Source organism: Rhipicephalus sanguineus, chromosome 3, assembly GCF_013339695.2.
Source record: "Rhipicephalus sanguineus isolate Rsan-2018 chromosome 3, BIME_Rsan_1.4, whole genome shotgun sequence".
Lineage (NCBI taxonomy): Eukaryota > Metazoa > Arthropoda > Arachnida > Ixodida > Ixodidae > Rhipicephalus > Rhipicephalus sanguineus.
Window position 1 is genome coordinate 204,975,171 of NC_051178.1, and position 27,071 is coordinate 205,002,241.

A 27,071-nucleotide genomic window follows, 5' to 3' on the forward strand; every position below is an offset into this window, starting at 1 on the left:
AGCACACTTGTAGTCTTCAGAAGACCAAAAGCTGGCGCGTGTGTCTGTTGAGGTGTAGTATCGACTGAAAGCCCATCGGAAACAGACGGAATTACATCGACAATAAAGCAATGTGGGTGGAAGTAGCTCTCAAAAGGAAGCGCGGCCGGCCCTTGAAGTAGACTGAGTTTTGCGCTTTGAAGGTGCCTCTCGACGAGAAGGAAAGAACGACCAAAATTAGCGAGCGAAAAAAGGTTATATGTCAGCGGTCTCGTAAAATATGTGACCTACATGGCAGGAAATGAAGCCTACCCAAATTCACTCCAACTTTTCCTTTTTTTTTTCTTTCATATCCGCTTCTGGTGTCTGTTATGACTTGGCACATGCTTACCGGTACGGAGTCTCCGCTCGACGACGACTGATTGTCCTCCTGCGAGGACGTGTTGGCGTAATTTGAGTCCACGGAGGAACAGTTACTGGGGCTACGTCGGTGCACGTGGGTGGTGGTTGTTGTGGTGCATTCCGCGGTGATCACCGTCGTCGGCGACGACTCCGTCGCGGGAGGCTGGAACAGGTGGCCACCGGTCGAGGTCGCGTGCCGGCGTCCCTTGATGGGCTCGACGCGCGCCCAGATGACGTCGTCGCGCCACTGCAACGGACGGATGACGCGACCGGGCAGCGCGAAGTGAACCGTCTTCTTCTTGGATGAGCGGCATCCGAGCGCCGCCGCTGATGAGCTCATCAGCGGCTCGAGAAGCGCGCTGCTCGGAACTGTCAGCCACACCCGCACCTCGTCGTCGCCTGCGTGGAGAGCACGCTCCAGTGAGAAAAGCAATCTCCCAGAAGAAAAAAGAATCGTGACAAACAAACAACTGTATAAACGAACAAACAAAGGCTATTTAACGTAATGAACCAGACGTTTACTGGCCAGAGGAACAATTGCGCAATATTTGACTCCATTTGAGAGGCTCCCCGCGTACAGTCCGACGCTGAACCACGGCAACATTGCGTTCACTCGGAGGCACATCGCACGAGCTGTGGCCGCAGCATCGCTCTCGAGAATGAAACGCACATGCTTTTGTCGTTTTCGGAATACGCATACGCCCTGTGCTTTCTTATCAGAACGACAATACAACTCTCTTTTTTGGCGCCTATTGCGCAGCGTAGACCGTCATGGAACACCGCTTCTTTAGCTTCTTAATGATTCGCTCTTTTTTCTTTGCTTCCTTTTTCTCCTTTTGTACGTGTGTGCGTTGTAATAAGTTTTTGGCCAAGGTTGCCTTTGGTGGCTAGTTTGCGCCAAATTAGGTACCTTACGGCATTGTCTTGCTATGAAAACTTAGGTTGGCTGCACGGCTACAAATATGACGGACGCCGTAATGGAGGACTCCGGAAATTTTGACTAACTCGTGTTCTTTAACGTGCACCAAAATCTAAGTACGCGGGCCTCAAGCATTCCACCTCCATCGGAATGCGGCCACCACGGCCGGGATTCGATCCCGCGACCATCAGGTGTGCAGTCGAGCATCATGGCCACTAGGCCACCATGGCGGGTAACTTCTATTTTGGCGCATTTACTATCCATCTGTCTAATTATCTGCAGATAGAAAAGCAAGGAAATCAAAAGAATAACGATTGTTTCCAAACTTTTCTGTCGTGTTGGCCTATGCGCCAACAGGGCTTTGGCTGCGTTTACATTCTGAGCATGCGCAGTGTGGTGCATGCAATGCTCACGCTAAAGCTAAATCATTGCTTTTTCTTCTTTCCGCCATACTAAAACGACCTAGTATTGCTCATTCATTGCGGGAAGATACAGAGAATAACATTATCACTTTATACTGGTAACATATGGTCATTACAACAGTGAAGGTCAAAGTTTCACTTATCGCCGTGTAATATATCACAGCGATATATTACATTAGAGCTGATACGTCAATGTGACATAACGAATTTCAAAGTGCTTTGATCCGTCGCGGCACCCCAACTGACATGTACAGTCAAAGCTTTGGTAAAGTACACCACTCTCGTGGACTCGGAACGCGCGTCATTGAAAATTACGCTGTTATCGCCAATCTTCTTGCTTGACCCGTTTCGATGTCTTACGATAATATTTGTCAATAATATCGTTTTCGTGTTTTATCGCATGTATATTGCTGGAAGGCACAGGCTCTTCGTATGCGCGAATACTGCATGTTGGTTTGCTCCAAAGCATGTGGTCGCGTGTAGCAGCCCATGCACATCTCTTCCCCGCCATTGCGGTCACCTAGCTCCCCCTTCCGGATGTGTGCAGAGCACAGTGTTTGCAGCCGTCAACCGCCGGTCGCCTGCGGCCTTACCGAACGCTGGTCTGCGGCTCACGTGCTTTGCATCCTCCTGAAAATGTGTTAGTTGGTGCGTGTCATCCGTCATTTGTTACGTGACATCCGGTCTCAAGCACAGTGGCGTCCAGTGACTTCCGGTGGCCGGAGGAGGAGTGCGTGGTCCGTGAACTTCGCGGTGTATGCACGGATGGGCGCGTTTGGGTGCCTGTCTCGCTCAGCGAATGCGCGTCTCTATCGTGCTTGTGCAGCGCTGAGCGTGGGTAAGCGGTAACGTTATCGCGAGAACCGCGTCTAGTCTGTCGGATGCACGAACAGCCAAGCGGAAGCTATAGACTATTTTACGGATGGGTTTCGGTGCCTTCATGCTGGGCTGTTAACCTTGCCGTGTTTTATCTTGAACCAAGCGAACAGTGCTACGGTGGGCGTATACACATGAAAACTGTTGGGTTGGTGCATTCGGGGTTTCTGGCTTTATCAGTTCGCGTCACGGGATAAAAAATAAGGAAACATTCGTTTAACAGCCCATGATTGCGGTGCCCATATGCCTTACGTAACATAGTCTATACGTTATAGTTTTTGGCGACGCGTCAGCATGGATGAAGCATACGTTTTGCGCTGTGAATGTCAATGTGTACTAAATAGCTCACAAATAAGTCACCGCCAAAAAGAAAAACAACGAACACATTAAATCTACAAGACGATGGTACAAAAAAAAAGTGTTGCTCAAATGCAAAGCATAAAAAAATGGAATTGTTTGTGTGGTACGATATCAGTGACGAAGTGTGATAACGCCACGTACTGTTTCGCGTACTGTGCTTATCAGCCCACCGAAGCGTTCATAAGCTGCGGCGACTATCCAACTTGCCCCACTCTGTAATCTGACCTTTAGCTGTCCACCGGCAGCCAGGTTGCTCTCCGGTTACGTTAGCATGCAATAAAGGCATGCTGTTCTACTGGCTGGCTTCTTCAACACTGCGTGCTTCACGCACAACAACTTGTCGACCTTGTTGTTGTGCAACTCCCTTGGTCAGCGCTGGCAATTGCGCGATTCTCGCGCACATTGGTAAACCATGTCTATCACACCCTGCTGGTTTCCATGTATCTGCCGCTCTGTTTAGCTCCAGCATATTGAGATTCCTATATTATTATTATTATTATTATTATTATTATTATTATTATTATTATTATTATTATTATTATTATTATTATTATTATTGTTATTAAACTCAGTGGACATCACAAATACCAATGCCTTCAGAAAAGCCTTGAAGTACTTTACATGTTTTGTGCCCGATTTTTTTATTGTCCCGGGCATAATGTTTTGGCAAGAGAAAAGATTCGATCTGTATCGAGCAAGTAGACCTGCTGTTTCAGTCACCGTCTGTCTGTAACGTTTATGATAAACGAGAAACAGGTGGCTAATCCCTGCGTTTCTGATTTATTGTACGTCGAAAACAAAGGTTCGCTCTCAATCGAAGTTCACCTAGCATATATATACACGTCAAGGCACACCAACGGAGTTTGCGCAATGTAAGCTGCAACCTCGTCGGCAATTCCACGCGGCCCCCGAAAAATTCCGCAGCCTGTCTCCTCTACACAGCGTGTCCAGCGAGTAAGGTCCAGGTATACAATGCGGCAGCACGGAAATTTCACAGAATAGCGGTGAAATACTACAGGTTTCTATACAATTCCCCCTTCACCTTTAATGCATGTCAGCTGCACTGCAGGTCGTGGGAATTCAAACAGACAAACGAGGAAAAAAGACTAAACACCATTCCACGCGCAACGTTATAGGTCACGCCTCGAGCGTCTGCACCGAAGCGATGGTGGTCTCGCTACGTGCCGCTGAAAACCGAAAGCGAGCGACCTCACGCACGGACGAGCGCTTCCAAGGGTAGCAAAGAAAAATGATCGACGCAACACGCAGTTGTGTTGGTATAGGATCCGTTTCCTCGCGAATTACTCGCCCCCTTTCTTATTTGTTGTTTAGAGTTTGACTGTTACATTTATCCTCCTCAGACGAAGAAGGAGAAGAAGAAAACAAAATGACGCGAACGTGACCGGAGTCAGAAGTCAACGATGCTTGAAGCGGCCATGACGCGTCTAAGCTAATTAGAGCTCTTGCGGAAAATTTGGCTGCTCGTGCTTCACCACCCCCGACCTGGCGCGGCTGAATTGCGAGAAAAGAAGGAGGTCCACTTTGCAAGGGAAGAGAGTTTTACCTTACAGACGGTGTTAATGACCTGCAGTGATTTCCTAGAGCATATCTTAACCGACGTTCTCACTGAATCAGTCGAGGAACACGGAATTAAGTTGCTGTGCGGACGATGTAAAGAGCCGCATATCTAGGTTAAGGATAAAAGAGAACCTGCTCGATTAAAGCATATACCATTTAACTTGAAAACTAGTTTATTGTGCACTGCTTTTCTTTCTTTCGTGGGGACACGGTAGGGGTTGGTGGGAAGAGGGGAGAGGGGCGATAAGAAAGACTAAACTTCCTGCATGTTCGGGAAAAAGAATCAAGTTCCGAGCAGAAATAACCGTTATGTTCGAGATCTTTCCCTACCTAGCGTCACTGAATCTAACTATTTTTGCTCAGCATCGAGATGATGAGTCCTTAATAAGGACATTAAACTATATTGCAATTATTTCTGCCGTCTAGCAAACTCCGTTTTGGTATTGAACTAGCAGGCCTCATCTAGGAACCATCATAATCTAAATATAACAGCCATGTTTGTGCGGAGTGAAGTTTTCACATTGAGCTTCTTTCATCGGAGAATAGAGCTCAGGAACTCTTTAAGCGTTAGTACTCGCTGTCTAGCACTCGATCGACTGCAGTCTACACTTGGTAAAGCGTAATAATCTTGTTCAAATTTGCAGTCGCATACTGGTCATCTTCACCACACTACAGAAGCGGTAGTATACCGGGTGTTTCGGTGTCAGAAAATCCTCAGAAATCAGGAAATAGGTGCTCGCTGCCTTCACAATTGCTTTTTCTGTAGCGGCAGGTATCTTAAGGCAGTTAGGGACACAATTTGAGACAGCAATTAGGAAAGTTAAATTAACTAACTTTACAATTAGTGTAATTAGGTGGTTATGTCAAATGGGAGAATTGAAGTTCTTCCTGAGAAGAAACCATCGCAGCTTTCAGATATAGAAAAAGGAGCCTCTGGTAACTATTGCGGCGTAATGAAGTTCAACCAAATTCAACGGCGAAATCGAAACCGAAGCCCCGGTGAGCGCAACAAGCGGACTACCAGAATGACGTCACTGTTCAAGACAACGTTTACGGAGGTGTAGTTCTTTCGCGTTCGTTAACGTATGTGCGCCATGCGTGCTATAACTGCAAGCGCAGCCCGCACGCCGACACAACGAAGTCGGTTCATGTCTGATATGACGACGTTCACTCCAATGCTCGCTCATCCTGGACGTCTCAGAAGAATACGGCAGTTGCGCTCTTCCGCGTTTCGGTTTCGGTTTCGCCGCTGAATTTGGCTGAACTTCAATACTTCGCAATTATTACCCTAGACCACGTTTCCAAAATCTCAAAGCTGCAATGGGTTCTTCGCATGAAGGACTTCAATTCTGCCATTTGACACAAGCTGCCTAACTCCACTAATTTAAAAGTTAAGTAACTTAACTTTCTTAATGACTGTCCCAAATTATGTATTAAGTCAGTTTAAGATGCCTGCGGCTACAGAAGAAGTAATTGTGAAGGCATCGAACAAACATCGCATTTCTCTGACTTTTGAGGATTTTTGGACACATTTCTTGAAACACCTTGTATATTGAGTGCAGACATTATGGGTCTGTTCAATTTACACACACACACACACACACACACACACACACACACACACACACACACACACACACACACACACACACACACACACACACACACACACACACACACACACACACACACACACACACACACACACACACGCAGGTATATTTGTAATATATGCTCATATTTGGCAATTTATTCGTGCCCCTTTTATATATTCATTGCACAACCAAATATCATGCTGGCGGCAAGGGTTGCCAACCTTTGAAATATCAGTAAGCAAATCTATCAACTTGTGTTGTCGATTGTGATTTTAGCACGTTAATGGAACGTCAATAGCACGTCAATAGCACGCCTATCGTGAGTTGTCCCTTATAATCACACAACGTACTTTTTAAGGCACTCTATAATCTAAAAATATTCCGCATTAAGATTGCAGGCATTGCAGAAATGTTTAACGAGACCTTCCGCGCCATCATAGGTTTAGTCTTACAGCAATTATCTTGCAGAACTTTTGTAACCGGACGCCTTAACCTTTAGTCTCTGTGTCGAACAGAAAAAACGTCAAATGAAGGGCAATTCGATTTGTCGTCGTATGACGGCTGATGACGAAAATGAGAACACGTTTCCGTTCTACGCCAAATATTGCGCACTCGCACGGCGAACAGGCACGGGACATCTGATTCGCCTGCACGCTATAAAATATCGACAATTTTATGAAATGATAGCCTCGCCAAAATTATATAAAGCCATATGCATGCTGTTGCAAATAGAAAGTCAACGAGCCCAGTATGTCAGGATGCCATGTCTCACTCCTACTTGTAATGATTCAGGCTTAATATTTAAGGATCGCTATTTTTCAGGACATTATTTCATCAACAACAACAAAATTTCGGAGAAAACCGGTATGCAATTTTTCTAAGCAGTTACTTGATATTTTCACCATTGCGAGATCCCGCAACTACGAGAGAACCCTCGCGTGCTTGCTTAACGGGTGCTACTCTGGTTGCAGACCAGACAGCGAATTAACATCAGAGTGACTCATATCAGTGGCGAATACATTAGAGAGCTGCTCAGTTACCCTAGCCGTACTGCAATCGCTGAATTAATGTCGTAGTCTCAGCGTATGTGATTGACTTTGCTAAAGTTTAGACACTACCCCCCTCCCTTTATTTCGGTACAATATTTAGTGCTTCGAAACGTTATTAGTTCAGAAAGTGGGTATAGTGTTCATATGACGGGGATAGAGGGTGCGCTGCACGACGCAAGCGCTTGCTGTAACGTCAGACGTTCATTTTTGAAAAAACCCTTGTTGAATATGAGAAGTAAAAGGAAACACTGGATACTCGCTTGTATATTGCGCACAAATGGCTCGCGCAACGCAGTAACATAAAAACACGGTAAGCAGGAAATGTACGTTCAGGAATGATTAATGCAGCTGTTAATGTTACCTGCATTATGTGGTAAGGACGTCTCCTTGTCATACAATGTCCAGGGAGATCGGTTCACACATTTCGTACTGCATAGTGTTGACGTATCACGCGGATAACGCAACAAACATTATCAAAACGTTTGTTCAAACCAGTGTCACTTTAAAAAATGAAGGGTGCATTCCTACAGAAGGGGTACACGACAAGGGCATTATGTAAACTCCAAGCACATGTCAATGCTCAAGATAAGAACGCTGAGGTAAACATAGTACTGTCTTAAGGACAATCCTTTGAAGTTCAAAGGAGTTGCAATTGCAAAATAATCATACTGCTGTTATTCATATTTATCATATATTTCTACCCCTATTCAGCTTGCGAGCAATGCTTCACTGCAGCTATAATATCTGAAACATCGTGTATCAACGCAGACGCATCTACAAAGACAATCTGATTGAGGAGTTAGTCTGGTGTATCATACTGGCGCTAAATTAACGGCGACAGGGCGCTCGGGAGCTGCATGCAGAGCGACAACAAAACGTAATATAACTGAATGGCAAAACGAGGGCATTTTTCTTTAGAGAAATGTGCAGCCCGCATAGCGCAGAGATTTCCGAATATCATGGTGCTTCTCATCTCAGAGGGACTATTTACCTCATAACAATAACGTCTTAGTCTTCGCTGCTTCTGTCCTAATAAGATAAGAGGACTATTTGATCTTATTAGCCCCGCTCATGGTGCTTGCGATACCAAGAAAATGATAGCTACAAACTGCAATGTTATACGAAGTAACGCTAGCAGCTAACGCTCTTGGATCCGATCTCGCGTAACTCTACAAAAATGTGGGGGACCCTCAAGCTTCGCGACAGCGATATCCTCCGCGTGCACGCGTGCACACACACACACACACACACACACACACACACACACACACACACACACACACACACACACACACACACACACACACACACACACACACACACACACACACACACACACACACACACACACACACACACACACACACACACACACACACACACACACACACACACACACACACACACACACACACACACACACACACACTATCGCCTTCCCAATCGCTTCTCAGCGGAGACCTAAACTGTGCCGCGAGAAAAGCCAAAGTGCAAACGGGCTTCGGCTCTTATCTTTATTGGCACCTACCTCGAATTTTCACTCACGGCCAACGCTGCTTTTTTTGCTCACAATCAAAGACGCCACCGCCGACGCCACCGATACCGGCATTTCTGCGAAACGAGCTCTTTAACGCTATCACGTTAAAACGCTGGTGTAAGTGAATGCGGACGTTCCAGGGAGCGAGGTGGTTTTCGCGCTGTCTGTCGTCTCAACGTGAAGTAAGCGGGGAGAGCCCCCTTCGCCGAGCCTTCATGCTCCTTAGTCCCGACGAAAGACGCGTGGTGCGTTTCCTCTTTGCTTGATGAGCCATGGACGGCAGTACTCGCAGGCGGGGCGATGTTATGGCATGTGCCCTTCGTGCGACGTAGATGGCCGGCTCATTTCATCTCTGCATCAGCTGCGTTTGTCCCCAGCGCTCGCACGCTGTTAGTTGCGAGTTGAACATACAATGCGTGCGGCAGTGTTATTGATCTCGACTTTATAGGGAACATTAAGGAGACGGCAACGGCAAAAACCGGCCGAGAGCGTCTATATCATTACTATCGAAATGAAATGTTATCACCTAATCACAATTGCTACTCGGTAGAGTGTGACACAACCGTCCTCGGTGGAATTCTCAACGCAGTCAAGCAACCACGCGAGCAAGCAAACAAGAAAGAAAGAAAGAAAGAAAGAAAGAAAGAAAGAAAGAAAGAAAGAAAGAAAGAAAGTAAGAAAGAAAGAAAGAAGGACAGAAAGAAAGAAAGAAAGAAAGAAAGAAAGAAAGAAAGAAAGAAAGAAAGAAAGAAAGAAAGAAAGAAAGAAAGAAAGAAAGAAAGGAGGAGCATGCCCATTATTACTTCAAGTCTATGCCTGTTTATTCATGGCGGCGTCATTTTTCGCCTGATCATAGACGTAAACAATAACCTGACACTTTAAAACGATGTGCTAAAATGAGATACATGAAACAACAATGACTACTTAATGCTTGTGAACACTAAGAAAACGCCCTTGGTTTCTTTTCATAGGCCGCATGAGTACCCTTCATTTAAACACATTTTGACGGCAACGGTATCCCTACGCCATCTCGAAAAATTACCTGGACATTACTATTTCACACACCTAACTTGGGCAACGCACATACTTAAAATTACTAACGATGCTAACAGTACTTTGGGTTTCCTCAAGCGGAATCTACCCAATACTTCTCCTTCAGTAAAACTAGGAAGCAGTAATCTGGCCCAAACTGAAATATGCTTGCTATCATGGAACCTCACCAACTCGCCTGATCTGCTTGTCTTCTTCATCCTTGTTCGGTTTAGGATTCCGCTTAACACGTTCTAACCAATGTAATTAAATTAATACGAAACCACGCCGTAAGATTGTGGTTGCTTTTATGTCCTTATTTACATAAATAACCATAACAAAAAAGCACATCTACCAAGTCTTCCAGTACGCCACAAAATTGCGAGACTTTTACTGCATAATTTTTTTTCGTGCTCAGCCCTAAGGTCATATCAATAAAGCTCAATGCATTATCCGCCACGCACCGGCAATGAATTTTTCATCAAGACAGCCACCGACTATAGAAAAAAAAATGATGGTTGATCCCTCTGTCATAGGAATCGGTATAACACGAAAGTAAAACGTGTCGTCAGAAGTAGTTGATTGCTTTAGTGCATTGGTATATCAGAGCTTGTGTAATGTCTATTGTTGTTTGGCAGATGTAGCAACGCCTGATGTGGAGGCACTCATGCTGACGCGTAGTGGCACATCTCCGTGCCGACAACTAACGCCCATGATCATGATTTAACCCTTGCGGTAGCTGAAGTTCTTAACATATACGTGGACACTGCATATAGTGAATCCCACGCAAATATGGCATCAACAAGCACATAATAAACACTGATACTCGATATGCACTCCTCTAAAGCGTCGTGAAACGCGAAGAGAAACTCTACTCGCGTCGTGTCATCCTTCTGTCGCACCGCGTTCCCCGAGCGGGGAACGCGGTGCGACAGCCAGGCGATCGTCGGAGAGCTATTTTTCGATATGAATGGATGATGTGAGTGAGGTTTGGGCTATTGCCACCGCCTCGCGATGTGTTAAACGAAATTACATTTCTATTGGAAATGCGCCGAATGGGACGGTCGCAGCAACGGCGCGTTTTTTTTTTCGAGCCTGGTGGCACACCTTACCACCCCGTTATAAAGGGGACGCTCATAGCATCCGTCCATTCATCCATCCATCCATCCATCCATCCATCCATCCATCCATCCATCCATCCATCCATCCATCCATCCATCCATCCATCCATCCATCCAAGAGCACTGTGAGAGCAAAGTGTGAGAGATAAAAGGCGCGTTCATGTACCCGCCGTTATGTGCTTGGCGGCAGCTCAGTGGGCTAAACTCCGGCCAGCCATTGTCGCGGACCGAGAGGTCATGGGCTCGACTACTGTCAGCGGAACTTCTTCTTTGTTTTTTTTCTTTGCCATTTGATGGCGTTCATTTTGCTGACGTAATTCCGTGAAGGAAATACGTCATGAAAATCTTGGTGGACCCCGGCATAAAACACTTTCGTGTTAAAAACAATTCCCTCAATCGCCCTCCTTCACGTCAAGCACGCTAACTTTCAAGCCGCCGTTGAGTCGCCTTTCGTCAAACCCAACTAATTTGCACGTTCACCCACCCTTCATGTAAAACCATGTGCAAAGAGTTCTCGAGGTAGACGTGCGTTATCTGTTGCTAGGATAGTCACGGTGGACTACTCAAAAGTGTCATATGATATGCGCTTAATGAGAGTAGGCCACCAGCCATTGTGCCTAAAAAGAGATGCTATGCTCACGGCCAAATGCACATATATTGTGGCCCTCCAGACATTCCAGAAAGGGAGTAATAATATTGGACTTTACTGATTGCAGTTCGTAATACGTTCTATGACCAAATTTATATAGATTTCAGCGGCCTGACTTTGGTGTTTCCTGGATTTCATGTATCCGTGACACGGCTTTACGGTATACTACGTTTTATCAGACCTGTTCCGTGAGTTGTCCTTTCTGCGTTTATATGAGATGGCTTCGTATAATGTAATTCATGTCATATCTATCGCAGACCATCTCATTGCATTTACGCTTCCTGACTCTGGCGTTTTCGTTCGAGGTTTATTTCGTGCAATTTGTCTCGTTATATGCCAAATTTAAACGCGGTTTCTTCTTTACACGAGCACAGTGGCCAACTAGGACTCGCCTTCACTCTAGTTTCGCGCACCCAGTTTTAGAATAGGTTACGCAGAGATCGCGTTCGTTGGCTACCCAAGAGGACAGCGTATGACGCACGCGCAGGGGCGAAAAACACAAAGGATAGCGTACGCAAAGCTTTGGACACCCTATTCTAAAACTCCCTATCTGCGGTGAACGCTGCTATGCGTGCGAGCGTATTAGTTGTCATCTCTTTCCTTACTTTCTCTCTTCTATTCCTCCCCTTTCCCCTCCCCCCGTGTATGGTAGCAAACCGAGTACGACCTGGTTAACCTCCCTGCCTTTCCTTTGCCTTTGTCTCTCTCTCTCTCTCTCTCCCGCGTTGTCTTGAAGTTCAATTAACAAAGTCGCGCAACAGTGTAAACAAAGAACTCGTACGATAAACTGCAGATATTTGAACCCGCAGCTCCTCATTTCATGTTTTTTTTTCACTTATCCACTCCTTCAATGGTTTCTGCACACTTTTGTTTTAACTTCGCCGTCATCGTTAAGAATGAATCAGGAAACTAGACATATGCATAAATGAGCAAGCAGCCGTGCGACCGCAGATGCCCTCATTCGATTCTAATTACATTTATTTTACTGGGTCAACAGAGATAATAGGAGCGGGGAACACATCCTCCAAGCTAGAATCTAACAACACTGTTTATTTCTTCTGTTTTGTCGGGGATTAAGAAGAGAGCAATCATCTCGGTGCTTCGGCTAAGCTGCGTTGCCATTTTCAGCTGTTCGTAGGTCGGAGAGAGACCACCGACGCCAGATTAAGTTAGATCCTGCCGTCTGGCAAGTGACAGAAGCTGCTCGCGTTTGTTACTGACATAAATAGTCTATTATACGGTTGAGAAACGCCTTTACTTATAATGCTTTGCTGAATTGCGTGCTCATCAACCTCCCTCCCTCCACCCCGCTAGATTCCAAAGCAATGGAAACTGAGAAAGTTCTATTTCAGATTGCGACAATGTATGTCACGGAAAACAGACCCGTGCACTGTGCTTAGATATGGTGAGGACTATTTTAATCAGACCTAAAGATCGCAAATAAATGGAGGGCTGGCGTAACGCATCTGTTAAAGAACTCCGTTCGAAACATTTATTTCCGTTGGTTGCAATGTATTAGTCTTATACACGATATGCGATTCTCTATTATTTCTGTGTCTGGGTGAGTGAGAGAGTGAATGTAGGTTGCAGGGTTAAGTTTGTCGTATATACTGTCATATAGTTTTGCAAAAGATTTAGAAGCTTCTGTTTTTATGTCCGTATGATGTACGTTTATAACATTAATAGGCTATGCAATAGTGGGTGATGTATTGTTTGTGGTAAGAGTAAAAATTTTCGTCAAGTAAATAACGCTAGAACACTCGCGGGCAATGGTTTAATTGACCCACGTTCAAAGTTAAGGACATAAAACATAGAAAAGCGTATGTCATTTGCCAATTTCTTTACTTTTATTTCGGTATTAAACGTGGTTAGAGTAGTACCGATGGTATCACCGCTGCCATTTGTTACGCCAATATATATTTTATGAGCCCACATGGAGAACCAATAAAAGTGATGGCGAAGAGAGAGACAGAGGGAGAGAGGAGAAAAGAGAAGGAAGGTACAGCGAAGGCATGCTGAGGAAAGCGGAGGAGGAGATACAAAATAGACTCAGCCAGTTCTTTCTGAACAATGAGCTACGCAAGGAGTGAAAATGCTTCATCCACCGCTGCTGATAAACGAGGTGCCATAACACAGCTCAGCGACGCCGATTCCAGAATATAGGGGTTCGACGGAATTTTTCCTTGTACTCTTTCCCAACTCAAGCGCGCAGAATAATTTTCGAAAACATTCTGAAATATCAGTTGTCAGAACCATGAGCTTATCACTAAGGACGCCGCATACACTTTTTCCTGTCTCTTAGCTTCCAAAGGTGTTATCTACATGAACTTGATCCTTCCTTGAAGCTACAACTACCACCGTGAATTTCTCGCTCCGATCCGACGCTACTATAGGCCGCCTTTGCATGGGTGTTATAGTCACAAAAACGTGCTCGTTTTGCATAGGGATGGCAGAAACCTCTACATGCGTCTCCTGCGGAACCGAAGAGACAACTGAAGACTTCCTATGCAGCTGCGCACGCTAACACCCACAGATACTCGATCCGGATGTTTCTGAACAAACTGGACTCCAGGCCGTTTTATGGATTCAACATGCTTGGACCTCAGTGGCGCAGAAGGCGGTGAAGGCGTTACTGAAGTACGTTACTCAAAGGCGTTACTCAAAGGCGTTACTCAAAGTCGACAGGACTGTGCGACCACTTGAATGCTAGATGTGTTCCCCAAGTGTGCGCGTGATTATGTCTCTCTGTCCTTCATTCTGTATCTCTATTCACCCACTTACCACTTCTCCCAGTGCAGGGTAGCAAACCGGACGTCTGGTTAACTTATCTCCCTTTCCTTGCTTCTTCTCTCTCTCTCTCTCTGCGAGACTCCCGACAATACTTTGGCCCCTTTGGGTTCTTTGCATGCACAAAATGCCGAAATGTCGTACCACTGGCGGTTTCGCATCTCGCCTTCTACAAAACAGGGTCGCCTCGACCGGGATTTGTGATCCTGCGACCTCGTGCTCAACAGCTCAACTTCAAAGCAGCTGCGCCACCACGGCAGGACGCTGGTTTTCACGGCTTGAGGTCATTTATTATTGCAAGCACTAACCTTCGCCGATGCACAATATTTCGGAAACCTTCGTGTCAGAAAAAAAACATGGCTGATCCCTCCGTCATAGGAATCGGTATAACACGAAAGTGAAACGTGTCTTCACAGAAGTAGTGCTTATTGTGTAGTGATATATGAGAGCTTGTACAATGTCTATTCGTGTTTGGCAGCTATAGCACCGTTTGACGTGGATGCACCCATGTTGACAGCATGTCTCTATCGCGACGACTAACGCCCATGATCGTGATTAAACCGTTGTGGTAGCTGACGGTGTGAACATATATTTGGACACAGCGAATCGTGAATCCCGCGCAAGGATGATATCAACAAGCTCATAATCAACACTGGTACCCGGTATGCACTTCTTCAAAGCGTCGTCATTTAAGGAGAGAAACGGCATGGCGTGCGCTTCCTAGTAATGGGTAGCCGACGCCTGTGCTCGTGCATACATAACACACACTGCGCTTCAGCAACACGGGAGGTAGAGGTTCGTAGCCTGAGCCGCAAACGCGTGCGTCCCGCTGGCCTCTGTCTCGCAGGCGCTGCTCTCGCTCCACCAAGGCACGACATTCGCCCGTCGAAATCGCGTCCTTTCTGCAACGCATATTGCAGCAGTTTTGTTAGTCGGTGCTCTCGCAATTGAAGCAGTCGGCGGCGGAGAAATCCCGTTGGTGCACGTATAAGCTGCACTACTCCGATGAGCCGACGCACGCTAACAGGAAGCCAAAGGCAAAGAACGTAACTGCGTCAAGGGTGCCTCGGCGACGCCAGCGCGGCCAGTCTAGCTCTCTGGTATCGAGACGCTTTAACCATGACCTCCGATATCGCATGCAATCTCGGAGTAAGCGCTAGTAAGTGTCGATCGTGAAGCATTACTTCTTTTCACATCTCACAGACGGCGGCACCGTCCCGCTCCGCCCGCCACGAAAGAGAATGTGTGAAAGATATAAGGCGCGTTCGCGCCGTGTCTACCATCTCCCGATTTAGCTTAGTCGGTAGCGCGTCGGGCGCTTGCCGTCGTGGCCGCAACGTCGTGGGTTCGATTCCCTGGGGGGGGGGGGTATTTTTTCTTGGATTTCTTTCTCACCCGTTGGCGTTCATTTTATCAACGTCATATCCGTGACAGATGTACTTGGTGGACCCCGGCATAAAACACTTTCGTATAAAACTATACAGTGCGATTACTCACCATTCAGTTTTATCCAAGCAGGCCACGTTAAAGTTACAAACTTTAAAGCAGCAAGAAATAGGAAGTCAAACACAAAAATAACTTGAGAATTGTCTGCGTCGTGCTAAGTATAATATCAACAAATTGTAATATATAGACTGATATTCTTTTTGCGATACCCTCCTTACACTTTATCAGAAACCGATATGCTTTACCAACAACACACTTGTATTCTAGCCTCTTTGAAATAGGAGCTCTTTCATGTCCACCTCCCCTTTTTTTCTTCGTGTTCTTCAGACATTTTACGTTGTCACTTTCTAGGAAGACATCTAGCGACCCTCAGCCCGAAGGCTGACGCCTCAAGAGCACGTTTCTAGGATCAGACTTACGTTGACAAAACGAAACTTCCTTTAGAAGTCCCCAGAACGTGGAGCTAGTTTGACAAGCTGGCCGGAAAATTGGATTGAAGCTGCGTCTCTAAACAAGCCAATTACGCACTGATACGCTGCACACGGGAAGAGACTCGACACAGACTTAACTTGTTTGCCTCTGGGGAATAACATTACTTGGCTGTTTACGTCGTACGTTATAGTAATTCTTAACAAGCAATATTTTAAGGCACGTGGAAAAAAGGTTTGCTTCGAACATGCGGACAGACCGATTGTGTAGTACGCTGCTTTCAAATACGTAGATGATGAGCTGATTCGACACATTGTCAGACACGATTTACTTCGCTAGAAGAGAGTACAATATATTCGCGAGGAGCGTGTTATGGTTTAACGTGCAGACCTAACCAGATGTAGGACGCGAGCGCGAAAGCGATCGAAGGAACACAGCCGCGTGCGTTATAACAAGTGGCGTGGCCAGAAAATATTTTCGGGGTGAGGGGTAGAGGGTGTTCGACCATACTTTATGTATGTTCGTGCGTGTGTATTTGTGAGTGCGTGTATATATATGCAAGCAAAATTGAAAATTTTCGGGTGGTTTGAACCCCCCAACCCCCATCTCCTTGGCTACGCCCCTGGTTACAACAAACGGTTCTGCGCTATCTCCTTGCCATTGCTTACGTAAAAGCCTTAGGATAACTGATTTTCATAATTAAGGGCATCTTAACGCACGCGTTCAAATCAAGTGAATGCTGGAAAGGTGCGCGTACCTTTTTTTTTTCTTCACCAAAACAGAATCGAAAAGTCGTGACACTATCGCTCAGTAGAGCGAGCGAGAGCAAGGCGAACCTCGATATGACAGGAGTGGCGGTGTTGTCTCGCGTCTCTTTGACGTTGCGTTGTTGTGTTGTTTCGCTTTGGCATAGTCTTGCGCAGTCACTTAAACCAGCTTCGTGCTCAATAAGAAGACGACGTGACCTACTTTATCTTAGAGATGTTTGATACCATACCTGAACAATATTTTAGGGGCATCTCCGGTATGAACTTTAAGGCTTAACATATAACTGTTGTAGTATGTATGATAATTTTTAGGAAAGCTAATTTAGGAAGATAATCTTTTTTTTTCTAGGAATTGTTCATGCACCAGCTATAGCCCAGAAATGCATTTTATTGGTGTGGTGATGTCTTTTAAATATCACTCATATGTTTTTAGTCCTTATCATGCCCTCACAAAAACATACCGATAGACGCACTTCCTGCTTCCAAAGCACTCATTAGATTTTCTCAGTTGATTACTTGCTAGAGCGATGGGTCGTCAGCAAAGTGAGAGAGTCGAGTGGCCTAATAGTCGTGTGGGGCAAAAAAAACAAAAAACTATGCAACATTTTACGCACTCGACTCAACTCGCTTGCACTCGAGAAAATGGCACAGCAAATGCCGGCTTTTATACAAGCCGCAAATTTGATAAATTTACACGGTGCCACTTCGATGTTATTGAGGTTTAGATGTGCTTTCTCCGCCTTCGTCTTGTTTTATATAGTTAATTTCTCGTCGACTGAAATAGATTGCCTCCAAAGCGCGGAAGGCGCTCCGCCTAAAGTCTCTCTTCTTTTCTTTCTTTTTTGTCGTATCGTGGGCTGAGATTTCTACTTTCGCGAAAACCCCATCCATCCCAGGCCTTCATTTTGGCCACTGCCTTGGCAGCACTTGCATTTTGACAGGGATTTTATTTTATACTCGAGCAAGGTGAAGCAAGTAGACTTCTATATAGAAGCAGGCGGACTCCGAGAGAATGGCTCTCTAAGGCCGCGACATAGTAACCGTACAAGAGAAACTGGGCCGCGGAACGGCACACTCCTTCCGCGTCGCGCGTCCGTATACGGGCGTATAAGATAGCGAAAGCGTGAAAATGTGCAGTGTGAAAGTTCGGCTCTGGCCGTTCCTTTTCTTCGTACGCCGACACCTCACACTCCCAAACACCGCGTTCCCACTATTCCGCAGCTTACACGCTACGCTATGTAGCACGTACGAGTACAGTGAGCGCCTCAGAGTGTAGCAGCTTTGGTGGATAAGCCAGGAGCTGTCTTTGTTGCCGCTCAGTAGATTGGAACAGCGCGGCGCTGTGCAATTACGTGCCGTTTCTGCACCGGCCGCCACGCGCCGGCGGCAACAACGAGGCGGAGAAACAAGACATAGTGGCCGCGTGGTTTTCTGTTTCATTGCTTTTTCTTTCACACCGGCTCGAACTAGCGCGCTGAGAACGGCATCTCAAGAAGCTGGCGGGCAGACCTTTGTGATCCGGGCTTCAACCACGCCTCGAGTGAATCGAAGTTTAGAAAGCCGCGCACCCATTCATGCCAATGGTCGAGTTACAGATTTAATCCTACCTAAGCACGGAAAATTATTGATTATGAAAGAGAAAATTGACATCCACCTGTTTGAAGCACAAAGCTACAAGAAATATCATACGTATTTCTCAGAAAGAAAAGCTTTCTATTTGATTCAAAATTGATTAAAAATTCGTCGGACGAATTTTTCAATAAGCAAGCTTTTCTTTGTGTGAGTGAACAAATCTTTCCTCCACCCTGCGGAATTAAGCAGAAATGATTTTCTAAAATAATTGCTTCTGCGATTCCGTGAAAGAATATAATCTTTCAGAGCTTAACAGTTTATCGATTTCATTTTTTTAAAAGAAAATAACTCAGTGTGTTTCCTTCGTGCCGCAAAAACCTACTCTGAGACTCGGTCAACTCATGTACCCCTGAAAAATAGGTTCGCAAGATTTCAAAAATTAAAAAAAGGGACCGTTGGGTCGGGTGACATTACTGACGATGATAAGTTGGCTTCTTGAACAGCTCTTGCCTCCTTGTTAGCGTTAATGGCCAGGCGTTTACACTAAAAAAGTAAGAGTCAGGGTAAAGCTCAGTTCCTGAATTGGGCTACCAATTTGGAACAGACAGGAGGCGTGCAGGGTCGCAGTAGAGAAAGATTGTGCTATTTAAAGGAAACCCGGACGCTGGACAGAGCGACATCCTCTTTAATCAGCTTACATTCGTTCGCAGAGTTGCATCAGCTCTATACGTCAGCTGGCTTTACTGGAAACACGGCAGGAGAAATCCCCATCGCTCCAGCAGCAACGATATATTTCTTTCTTTCGGCATGTTGAGACAAATTGAAAATGAAATTTCCAGTTCAACAAAAACGCTAAGTGGTCTCACTAGATTCTGAACAATATCGAGTTGCCATTTAATGTTTCATCCTTAGATTTTCTTCAAAAACGACATGGCATTGCATTAAGCGACGCCGGTCTACAAAAATCATGCTGACTGGCAGAAAGGAAGTAATGATGGGCAAACTATTATCGGACAAACAACAAAATGGAAGAACGATTAAACTATGTACTTACCTATGAAAACAAGCGTAGTTCGAGGCAACAAACGGTGGCGCAGCAGAACAAGGCACTCGATCATTATAGTCTTTCTGAAGCTCTGAGATTTTTAAGAAAGCTTTTCCGGATTTGAAACTTGGTAATCGTCGACCTAAATATGAACACGTGGAGATCAAGGCCTTTTGTTGGCTCTTCTTTCAGTGTAAGTCGTTACAATGTTTAGTTTGTGGGGTTTAAGATCTCAAAGCGACTTAGGCTTAGGCTCGTTATAATAACGAGCGATAGTTTACAACTGTTTCAAGCGAGAGAGAGAGAGAGAGAGAGATGCTCTTTATTAGAAATACAGAGATTTTTGCCGGCGTCAGTATACCGCTGGCATGCTACTCTGTGTAGGGATGGGGAATGGGATTGACAGATTAAAGAAGAGAGGGGAGGAAATAATAATAGAAAGAAAGAATATAAAAAAAAATGAAATGAGCAAGTGAACCTGATAGAAATATTTACAAGGAGGGTGTCAGGTAAGATAAGGCTTTGCTATGTGAAATAGCCAACCATTAAAGCTTTTCGACTAGGCCGATTTTTGATAGGTAATTAAACAGTGCCTGTAAAACCCGTCGCTGCCTTGAAGGGCTGGTCACTGGGCCTAATAAGTTGTGTAATGTTAACTGATCGTGACAGATCATGTCCATTTGTCGCTCAAGCAACTGTCTCTCATCGCGGTACGCGGAACATTCCAGTAATACGTGCTCCACAGTCTCTATGCTGCCACAGTTATCACAGCAGGGACTAGTGGTGTGCCCTATGCGGTACAAATAACAGTTCGTGTACGCCACATTCAGTCGAAGACGATGGTACAGCGTCTCAAGTTGGCGAGGAAGTGTTGGGGAAATTTTCACTCTCACTTCTGGATCAATGCATCGCAGACAGTTATCTTGGTGGAGCGGCAGATTCCAGAGGCGGTCTTTTTCTTGACAGGCATATTTTCTTGCGAACTTCGAGGCGTCGACTTTAGTAAAAAATATCCTTCTGAAATTCCGGTAGTGGAGTCCTTTTCGGGCTGCTTCATCCGCTTTTTCGTTTCCTGAAATACCAGCATGGCCAGGTATCCATTGGAACTTAATGTAATGTCCTGCAATCTTAGCCTTGTGATGAAGATAGGCGATATCAGATGCTACACTTTGGTGATTACCATGCTTATACCTGTTCCACATACTTTGTAGGGCTGCTTTAGAGTCTGTAAATATCACCCATTTTTTTGGCAGCTGCTGTCGTAGTATAAACATAAGAGCCTCCTTAATGCCATATAGCTCAGCTGACGTAGATGATGTCGCTCTCTCAAGACGATACGAGAGGGATTGTCCTGTAGAGGGCACATAAATTCCGTACGACGATCTACGTTGGGTTGTAGAACCGTCTGTGAATATGTGTGTTTCGGTTGCGTATTCTTTATACATATACTCCAGCGCTATCTGATGAGTTGCTGCTTGGGGCATTTTCCTTTTTGCACTGATTCCGGGGATATATGGCACAATTTCTAGCGGTGCCAGTGTCCAGGGTGAGATGTTCTTTGGCATAATAGGTGACGCCTGAGCAGGGATCGAAATGCGTGCGTATATGCTTCCGACGGCCTGCCCGAAGCTAGATGCGGCATTGGCTGTAGAAATATTCTTTAAAAAGTGGGTCTTGTTGTGAATAACGTGTCTGAGGTGAATCCGAAGTGTCTCCTGTGAAGATATCACTTCAAGAGGCAGGCATCCGGCTTCTGCCACAGTTGCTAATCGAGACGATCCCTTTGGAAGGCCAAGACATATTCGAAGACAGTTGTTGCGTGCTGCCTCAAGTTTTCTCTTGGTTGTATACGACATATTATGCAGTATGGGCAGGTAATAACGCAAGGTCCCGTCGACGTAGGCCTTTTGGAGGAGCACCATTGATCGGCAGTCGCTGCCCCACTGTGACCCGGCTAAAAATCGGAATACGTGCGATGCCGACGAAATCTTCTCAGTCAGTTTCTTCACTTGGGGAGACCATGTGAGATTCCTATCAATCGTAACCCCAAGAAACCTTTGTGTCTTCACGTATGGAAGGGTGCGACCACTCAACACTAGTGGATATTTTTCCATTCTCCTCCTCGAGAAAGCCATAGCAACGCTTTTGTCAGGAGACAGTTTGAGACCTCTTGAATTTAGGTAGGCCGATATGTTTGCCAGCGCTCTCTGGAGACGTTGTTGGGTGATTCTGCGGGAACGTGCCGCACTCCAAATGCAGATATCGTCCGCATACAGTGTGATGCTGACGCCACGGGGCAGGTTTCTTTTCAGATGTATAAGTACTAGATTAAATAATACTGGGCTCAACACAGCTCCTTGCGGTACTCCCTTTTCTACGGCATGAAACGTTGTAGGGCCCTCCGGTGTACAGATGAAAAGTTGGCGCCCTTGAAGATAGTCTGCAATCCATGCGTAAAGCCGTCCTCCAAGACCAAGGGTTTCCAAAGCGTCGAGTATTGATTTATGATAGACGGAATCATACGCGGCCTTAATGTCTAAAAATAATGCAGTAGGTGTGTTTCCACAAGCCAATTCTTCTTCAACTGATGCGATCAAGGCAATGACATTGTCAATGGCAGACCTATTTTGACGGAAGCCATTCATTTCCTCCTGGTAAATTTTCTTAGTCTCCAGAAACCAATTGAGTCGTTTGTGAATCATTTTTTCGAATAGCTTCCCTACGCAACTAAGTAGAGATATGGGTCTGAAGGAAGCGTAATTTGTTGGCTGCTTTCCTGGCTTCAATATAGGAATAACTTTGGCTAGTTTCCATTCCTTCGGAACCTCCCCACTTATCCACGAGGCGTTATAGTACTCCAAAAGACGTAGGCGAGATGTGGGGCTTAAATTTGCGAGGGCTGCATAACTCACTCCGTCATGGCCAGGAGTTGATCTCTTGTTCGTGTCGCCGATTGCTGCATTGAGCTCTTCAATTGTGAAAAGTTCCTCTAAGTCAAAAAAGGTCGCTCGAGGAGTACGAGTCTGATGATTTGCAATGTTCAGAGATGGTGTTGTCCCGCTGGAAAGGAGCCTACGGTACTGCTCTGCTACCTCTTTCAGCGAAGCGCGCTCATGCAATGACAGCGCGAGGAAAGGGTAAAGCTGTTGCGGCTCTTTGCGAATGCCTCTGATGACTCGCCAGATTTTGCTGAGCGGTTTTCGTATATCTAGCGTACCACAAAAATCTTTCCACCTTTTTCGGTTCAGTTTGCTTAAGTACCGTCGTATGTGCCTTTGTGCCCGTCGGCAAGCTCTGAGGTCTTCAATATTTTTTGTACGTAGAGCCTTCCTTTCGGCACGCCTTCTAATGGCACATAATCGTTCGAATTCTTCGTCGTTCGTTGGCAGATTACAACGTTTGACGACAGAGCGGGTGCTTTTTTTGAGGCAATGAGCTATTGTCGGTATTAATTCTGCATTCGTTGTCGAGGCTGTGATTCCTTTGTCTACCACTGCTGTGTAAGCGTCCCAGTCTACCAACTTCAGTGCCACTTTCCTGGGCGACGTCCGAAGATGACGGGCAGCGATTAGGATAGGGTAGTGATCGCTTCCTCGAGTCTCGAAGTCTGTACACCATCCAAACATTGGGACCACTTGACTTGTACGAATGTGACATCAATGCAGCTGACAGTCTTCGGATTTTTCAGGTAAGTTATGCTGCCATCATTTAAGGGCTCTATATTGTATTTTGCAAGAAGTTTGGCCAGCTTAGCACCACGAGCACATGTATATGAACTGCCCCAGATCTCGTTATGTGCGTTGAAATCGCCACAAATAATATGTGGAGACTGAGTGCTTGTCAACAAGTTTTCGAGTCTTGATACATCGAACGGTGATCCTGGTTCCAAGTAAACTCCGATTAGGGTAAACACTTCAGATCCAATCATTGTGGTTGCGCAAACGTACTCATTCTTGTCATGTGGTCCTACGTCAATCACAGATGCAGGCACATCGTTGCGAAATCCAATGAGGAGTCGGCTAATTCCGTTTTGTCGCCTGGGATGATGAAAATAATAACCTTTTAACCTAAACTGCTCGTCGACGCGAGACTCAGAAATGACCATGAACGGGAAATGGTACACTCGCGCAAGATACTTAATGTCTGGTAACTTTGACCGCAAACCGCGAGCATTCCACTGGAAAATAGTACATGTGCGAAGGTGCTTGTTGGTGGACACCGCTGGCGAGTCAATTGGTAGCGAATCCATGGTTGTTACTCAGAAGAATCACGGCGTTGCGCCGTGAAAGAAGTCGTCACTAGTGGTTCGAAAGCCAGGACTGCCTCTGGGATGTCTTTCGACGATGGGTTGGCACATAGGAGAGCCTTGATTGCCGCGAACATCATGGGGATCAGCATTCCTGATATTTCCTGTACGGTGCTGCCACCCAACAGCTTTCCTTGGCTCTTCCTGCTCTGCTGCGACCTTGGGGACATTTGTTGTTCACTTGCATCTGGATCACTTGAGGGCTTTTCTTGGCTCTTTGCAGATGATGATCTGTTCTGGTTTCCTTTCACGATTGATGCAAAAGACTTTTTCGAGGTTGTGTCGCTGCGCTGTACTGTATCTTGTTGCTTTTGATTTGTAGATGTGAATATCACATCCGGATTCGGTGGTGGTTCTCGTCGTTTCCGCGCTTTTCCCTGGAATTGCTCCATTCTCCGTGCTAGGGTAGCTGCTTTCTTTTTGGGGCACCCGCCATATGATGCTGCATGGTCAGCTCCACAGTTTGCACATCGAGGCTGAGAACGTGACGTACACTCCTTATGCGTATGTGCTCCAGCGCATATCTTGCAGCGGATGGGGCCGTTGCAATATTTCGCTATATGTCCATGCCTTTGACATCTGAAACACTGAGTAGCGGATCCTATATATTCCGTTACAGGATAGCTGCAGAATCCAAATGACACTCGGTTTGGTAAAGGGGCGTCTTTAGAGAATTCGAGGATGACCGAGCGTCTTCGGGTCTCTGTTACAGCACCATCTTCGTTTGGAATGTAAGCAACTTGCCTTTTAGCAGATATGACTCCTTGTTCACTCAAATACTCCTTGAGGTCGTCATCCGAGTACTCAACTGGGACGTCCTGTATCCTCCCGTACGTGGCAGAGTAGGAGTATGGAACTCGTGCTTCTACAGCAATACCCGCCAGGTCTGTCACAGCGAGGAGGCGATTAGCTGCAGGAACTGAAGACGTTGTCACCATGAGGCTGCCATCCTTGTTGAGACGATGGCTAGATTCCCGTTATATTTTCTCGCTACAGTACACTTATTCCTCTACATCGAAGGATTCATTCACCGGTTGCATTCCCATTTTTCCGGCGCTTTGGAAACGGGACTCTGTTAAGTCGCAAACGATGCGAAAATTGAGCCTGCACATCAATAAAGAAAATGCAGCAGTTATTTCACTCCTTGATGGCAGTTGCCAGCTTTTCTTATAGAGAGGCGTAGAGTGTGACTTGTGTCCCGAGGACGTTGACTCACTGGTTTATGACCACGCTCCTGGCTTACGTAAGCTTGTTATCGGTTACAAATACGCACTATGTCACTTGCTATACCACCGCAACGACGCATTGCATATCTGTATATCGCTTGAAAAATACAAGCATGTAGGAAAAATAGAACACAATTTAACTGACGTGTCGGCTCCGGGACGTCATTTGTATTTTTTTACATTTTAACACGAAAGTGCTTTGTGCCAGGGTCCACCAAGATTTTCATGACAAATTTCCTTCACGGAAATACGTCAGCAAAATGAACGCCATCAAATGGCAAAGAAAATGTGCCGTTGACAGCCAAACCATGACCTCTCGGTTCGCGACGATGGCTGGCGGACGTTTAGCCCCCTGAGCTACCGTAAACACATAACGGACGGTACGTGAACGCGCCTTTTATCTTTCACACTTTCCTCTCACAGTGCTCTTGGATGGATGGATGGATGGATGGATGCTATGAGTGTCCCCTTTATAACATGGTGGTGACGTGTGCCACCTGGCTCGAAAAAAAAGAACACGCCGTTGCTGCGACCGTCCCATTCGGCGCGTTTCCAATAGAAGTGTAGAAGAAGAAGAGAAATAGCAGAGGAAGGCAGGGAGGTTAACCAGAAGTTTGCATCCGGTATGCTACCCTGCACTGGGGTTGGGGAATAGGGAGTTGAAAGCGAGAGAGAGAAAATAAATAATAAGAAAAAACAAAAAAAAAACAATCACAACCACACACACACAAGAGCGTTCCGCTCAGAGGCGCTCTGACAGGCCAGTGGATCGCAGGAAGGCGAGTAGTGCTTGTAAAGCCTTCTTCTGCGACGTTATGTCCGGACGATGGCGTAAAAGTCTTTCTTCTGATAGAGGCTGGTCGTCTATCTTGTTGAGAGCATGGCAAAGAGATTGTCTCTGTGTTCTATACTTCGGACAGTCACACAGAACATGCCGAATCGTTTCTTCGTCGCCGCAGTGTTCACAGGCGGTGGAGTCGGCCATCCCTATGCGAAATGCATACGCATGGGTAAACGCGACGCCCAGCCATAATCTACAGAGAACGGTAGCGTCACCTCGGCGAAGTCTTGATGGCAGTCGAAGGCTTAACGTTGGATCAAAGGCGTGTAGTCGTGCATGCATGAAATGTGGCTCATTCCAATTTGACATGGTGCATTGGCGAGCGAGCATGCGGAGCTTCCGAGCAGCGTCTGTCCTAGAAAGAGGTATCGACAGGTCGCGGTCCTCTGTATGGGCTGAACGGGCAGCTTGATCGGCCCGTTCATTGCCGATAATCCCACAGTGACTTGGTAGCCATTGAAATGTAATGCAGTGTCCTTTCTCGGTGAGGTGGTGGAACATCTCGGCAGTCTCAAATACCAATTAGTTCGTGCGGACCGCGGCGTAAAGTCGACAGTAGAGACTGCAGTGCCGCCTTGGAGTCGCAGAAAATCGTCCACCTTTTTCTCATTTGGTCGTTAATGAAAAGCAAGCGCGGCGCGAAGCGCTGTGAGCTCTGCTGCCGTCGATGTTGTTGGGTGAGCCGTCCTGAACTTGATAGTTGTGGCGATCGTTGGAATCACGACCGCCGCTGTTGAACTGCTCGGTAGGACGGAGCCGTCAGTGTAGACGTGAGTCGAGTCGTGATACTTCTCGTACAATAGAAGTAAAGCGAGCTGTTTAAGAGCTGGTGCTGACAGATCTTGTTTTTTCTGGACGCCTGGTATTGTCAGGTTGATGACTGGTTGTTTCAGGCACCATGGAGGAACCGAAGGTCTCGCCGCCGGTGTGAAGCCAGTCGGTAGAGAGTCGCCGTGTGCGGTTACTGTTCGGCAAAAGGAGGTGCGTGGTCTGTCCGCTGGTAGAGAGGCTAGGTGGTGGTGTGGTGTCCGGGCAAGATGCCTTATGTGGGTCCTCAGTGCTTCAACCTCAATGTGAGTCTTTATGAGGTGGTCCTTGGCGATGGCTATGGTCGCCGCTGTTGAAGCACTTTGAGG

At 46.2% G+C, this 27,071-nt stretch overlaps 1 protein-coding gene across 1 annotated transcript in view; it reads right to left on the bottom strand.

Moving 5' to 3' along the window:
- The window catches only part of LOC119386263 (uncharacterized), a 108,252-nt gene that overhangs the window by 11,314 nt on the left and 69,867 nt on the right, over nucleotides 1–27,071 (bottom strand). The window contains exon 2 of the mRNA XM_049414281.1: nucleotides 371–780. Coding sequence (XP_049270238.1) covers nucleotides 371–721 — 351 coding nt within the window. The 5' untranslated portion in view covers nucleotides 722–780. The remainder of the gene's footprint in view (nucleotides 1–370; nucleotides 781–27,071) is intronic.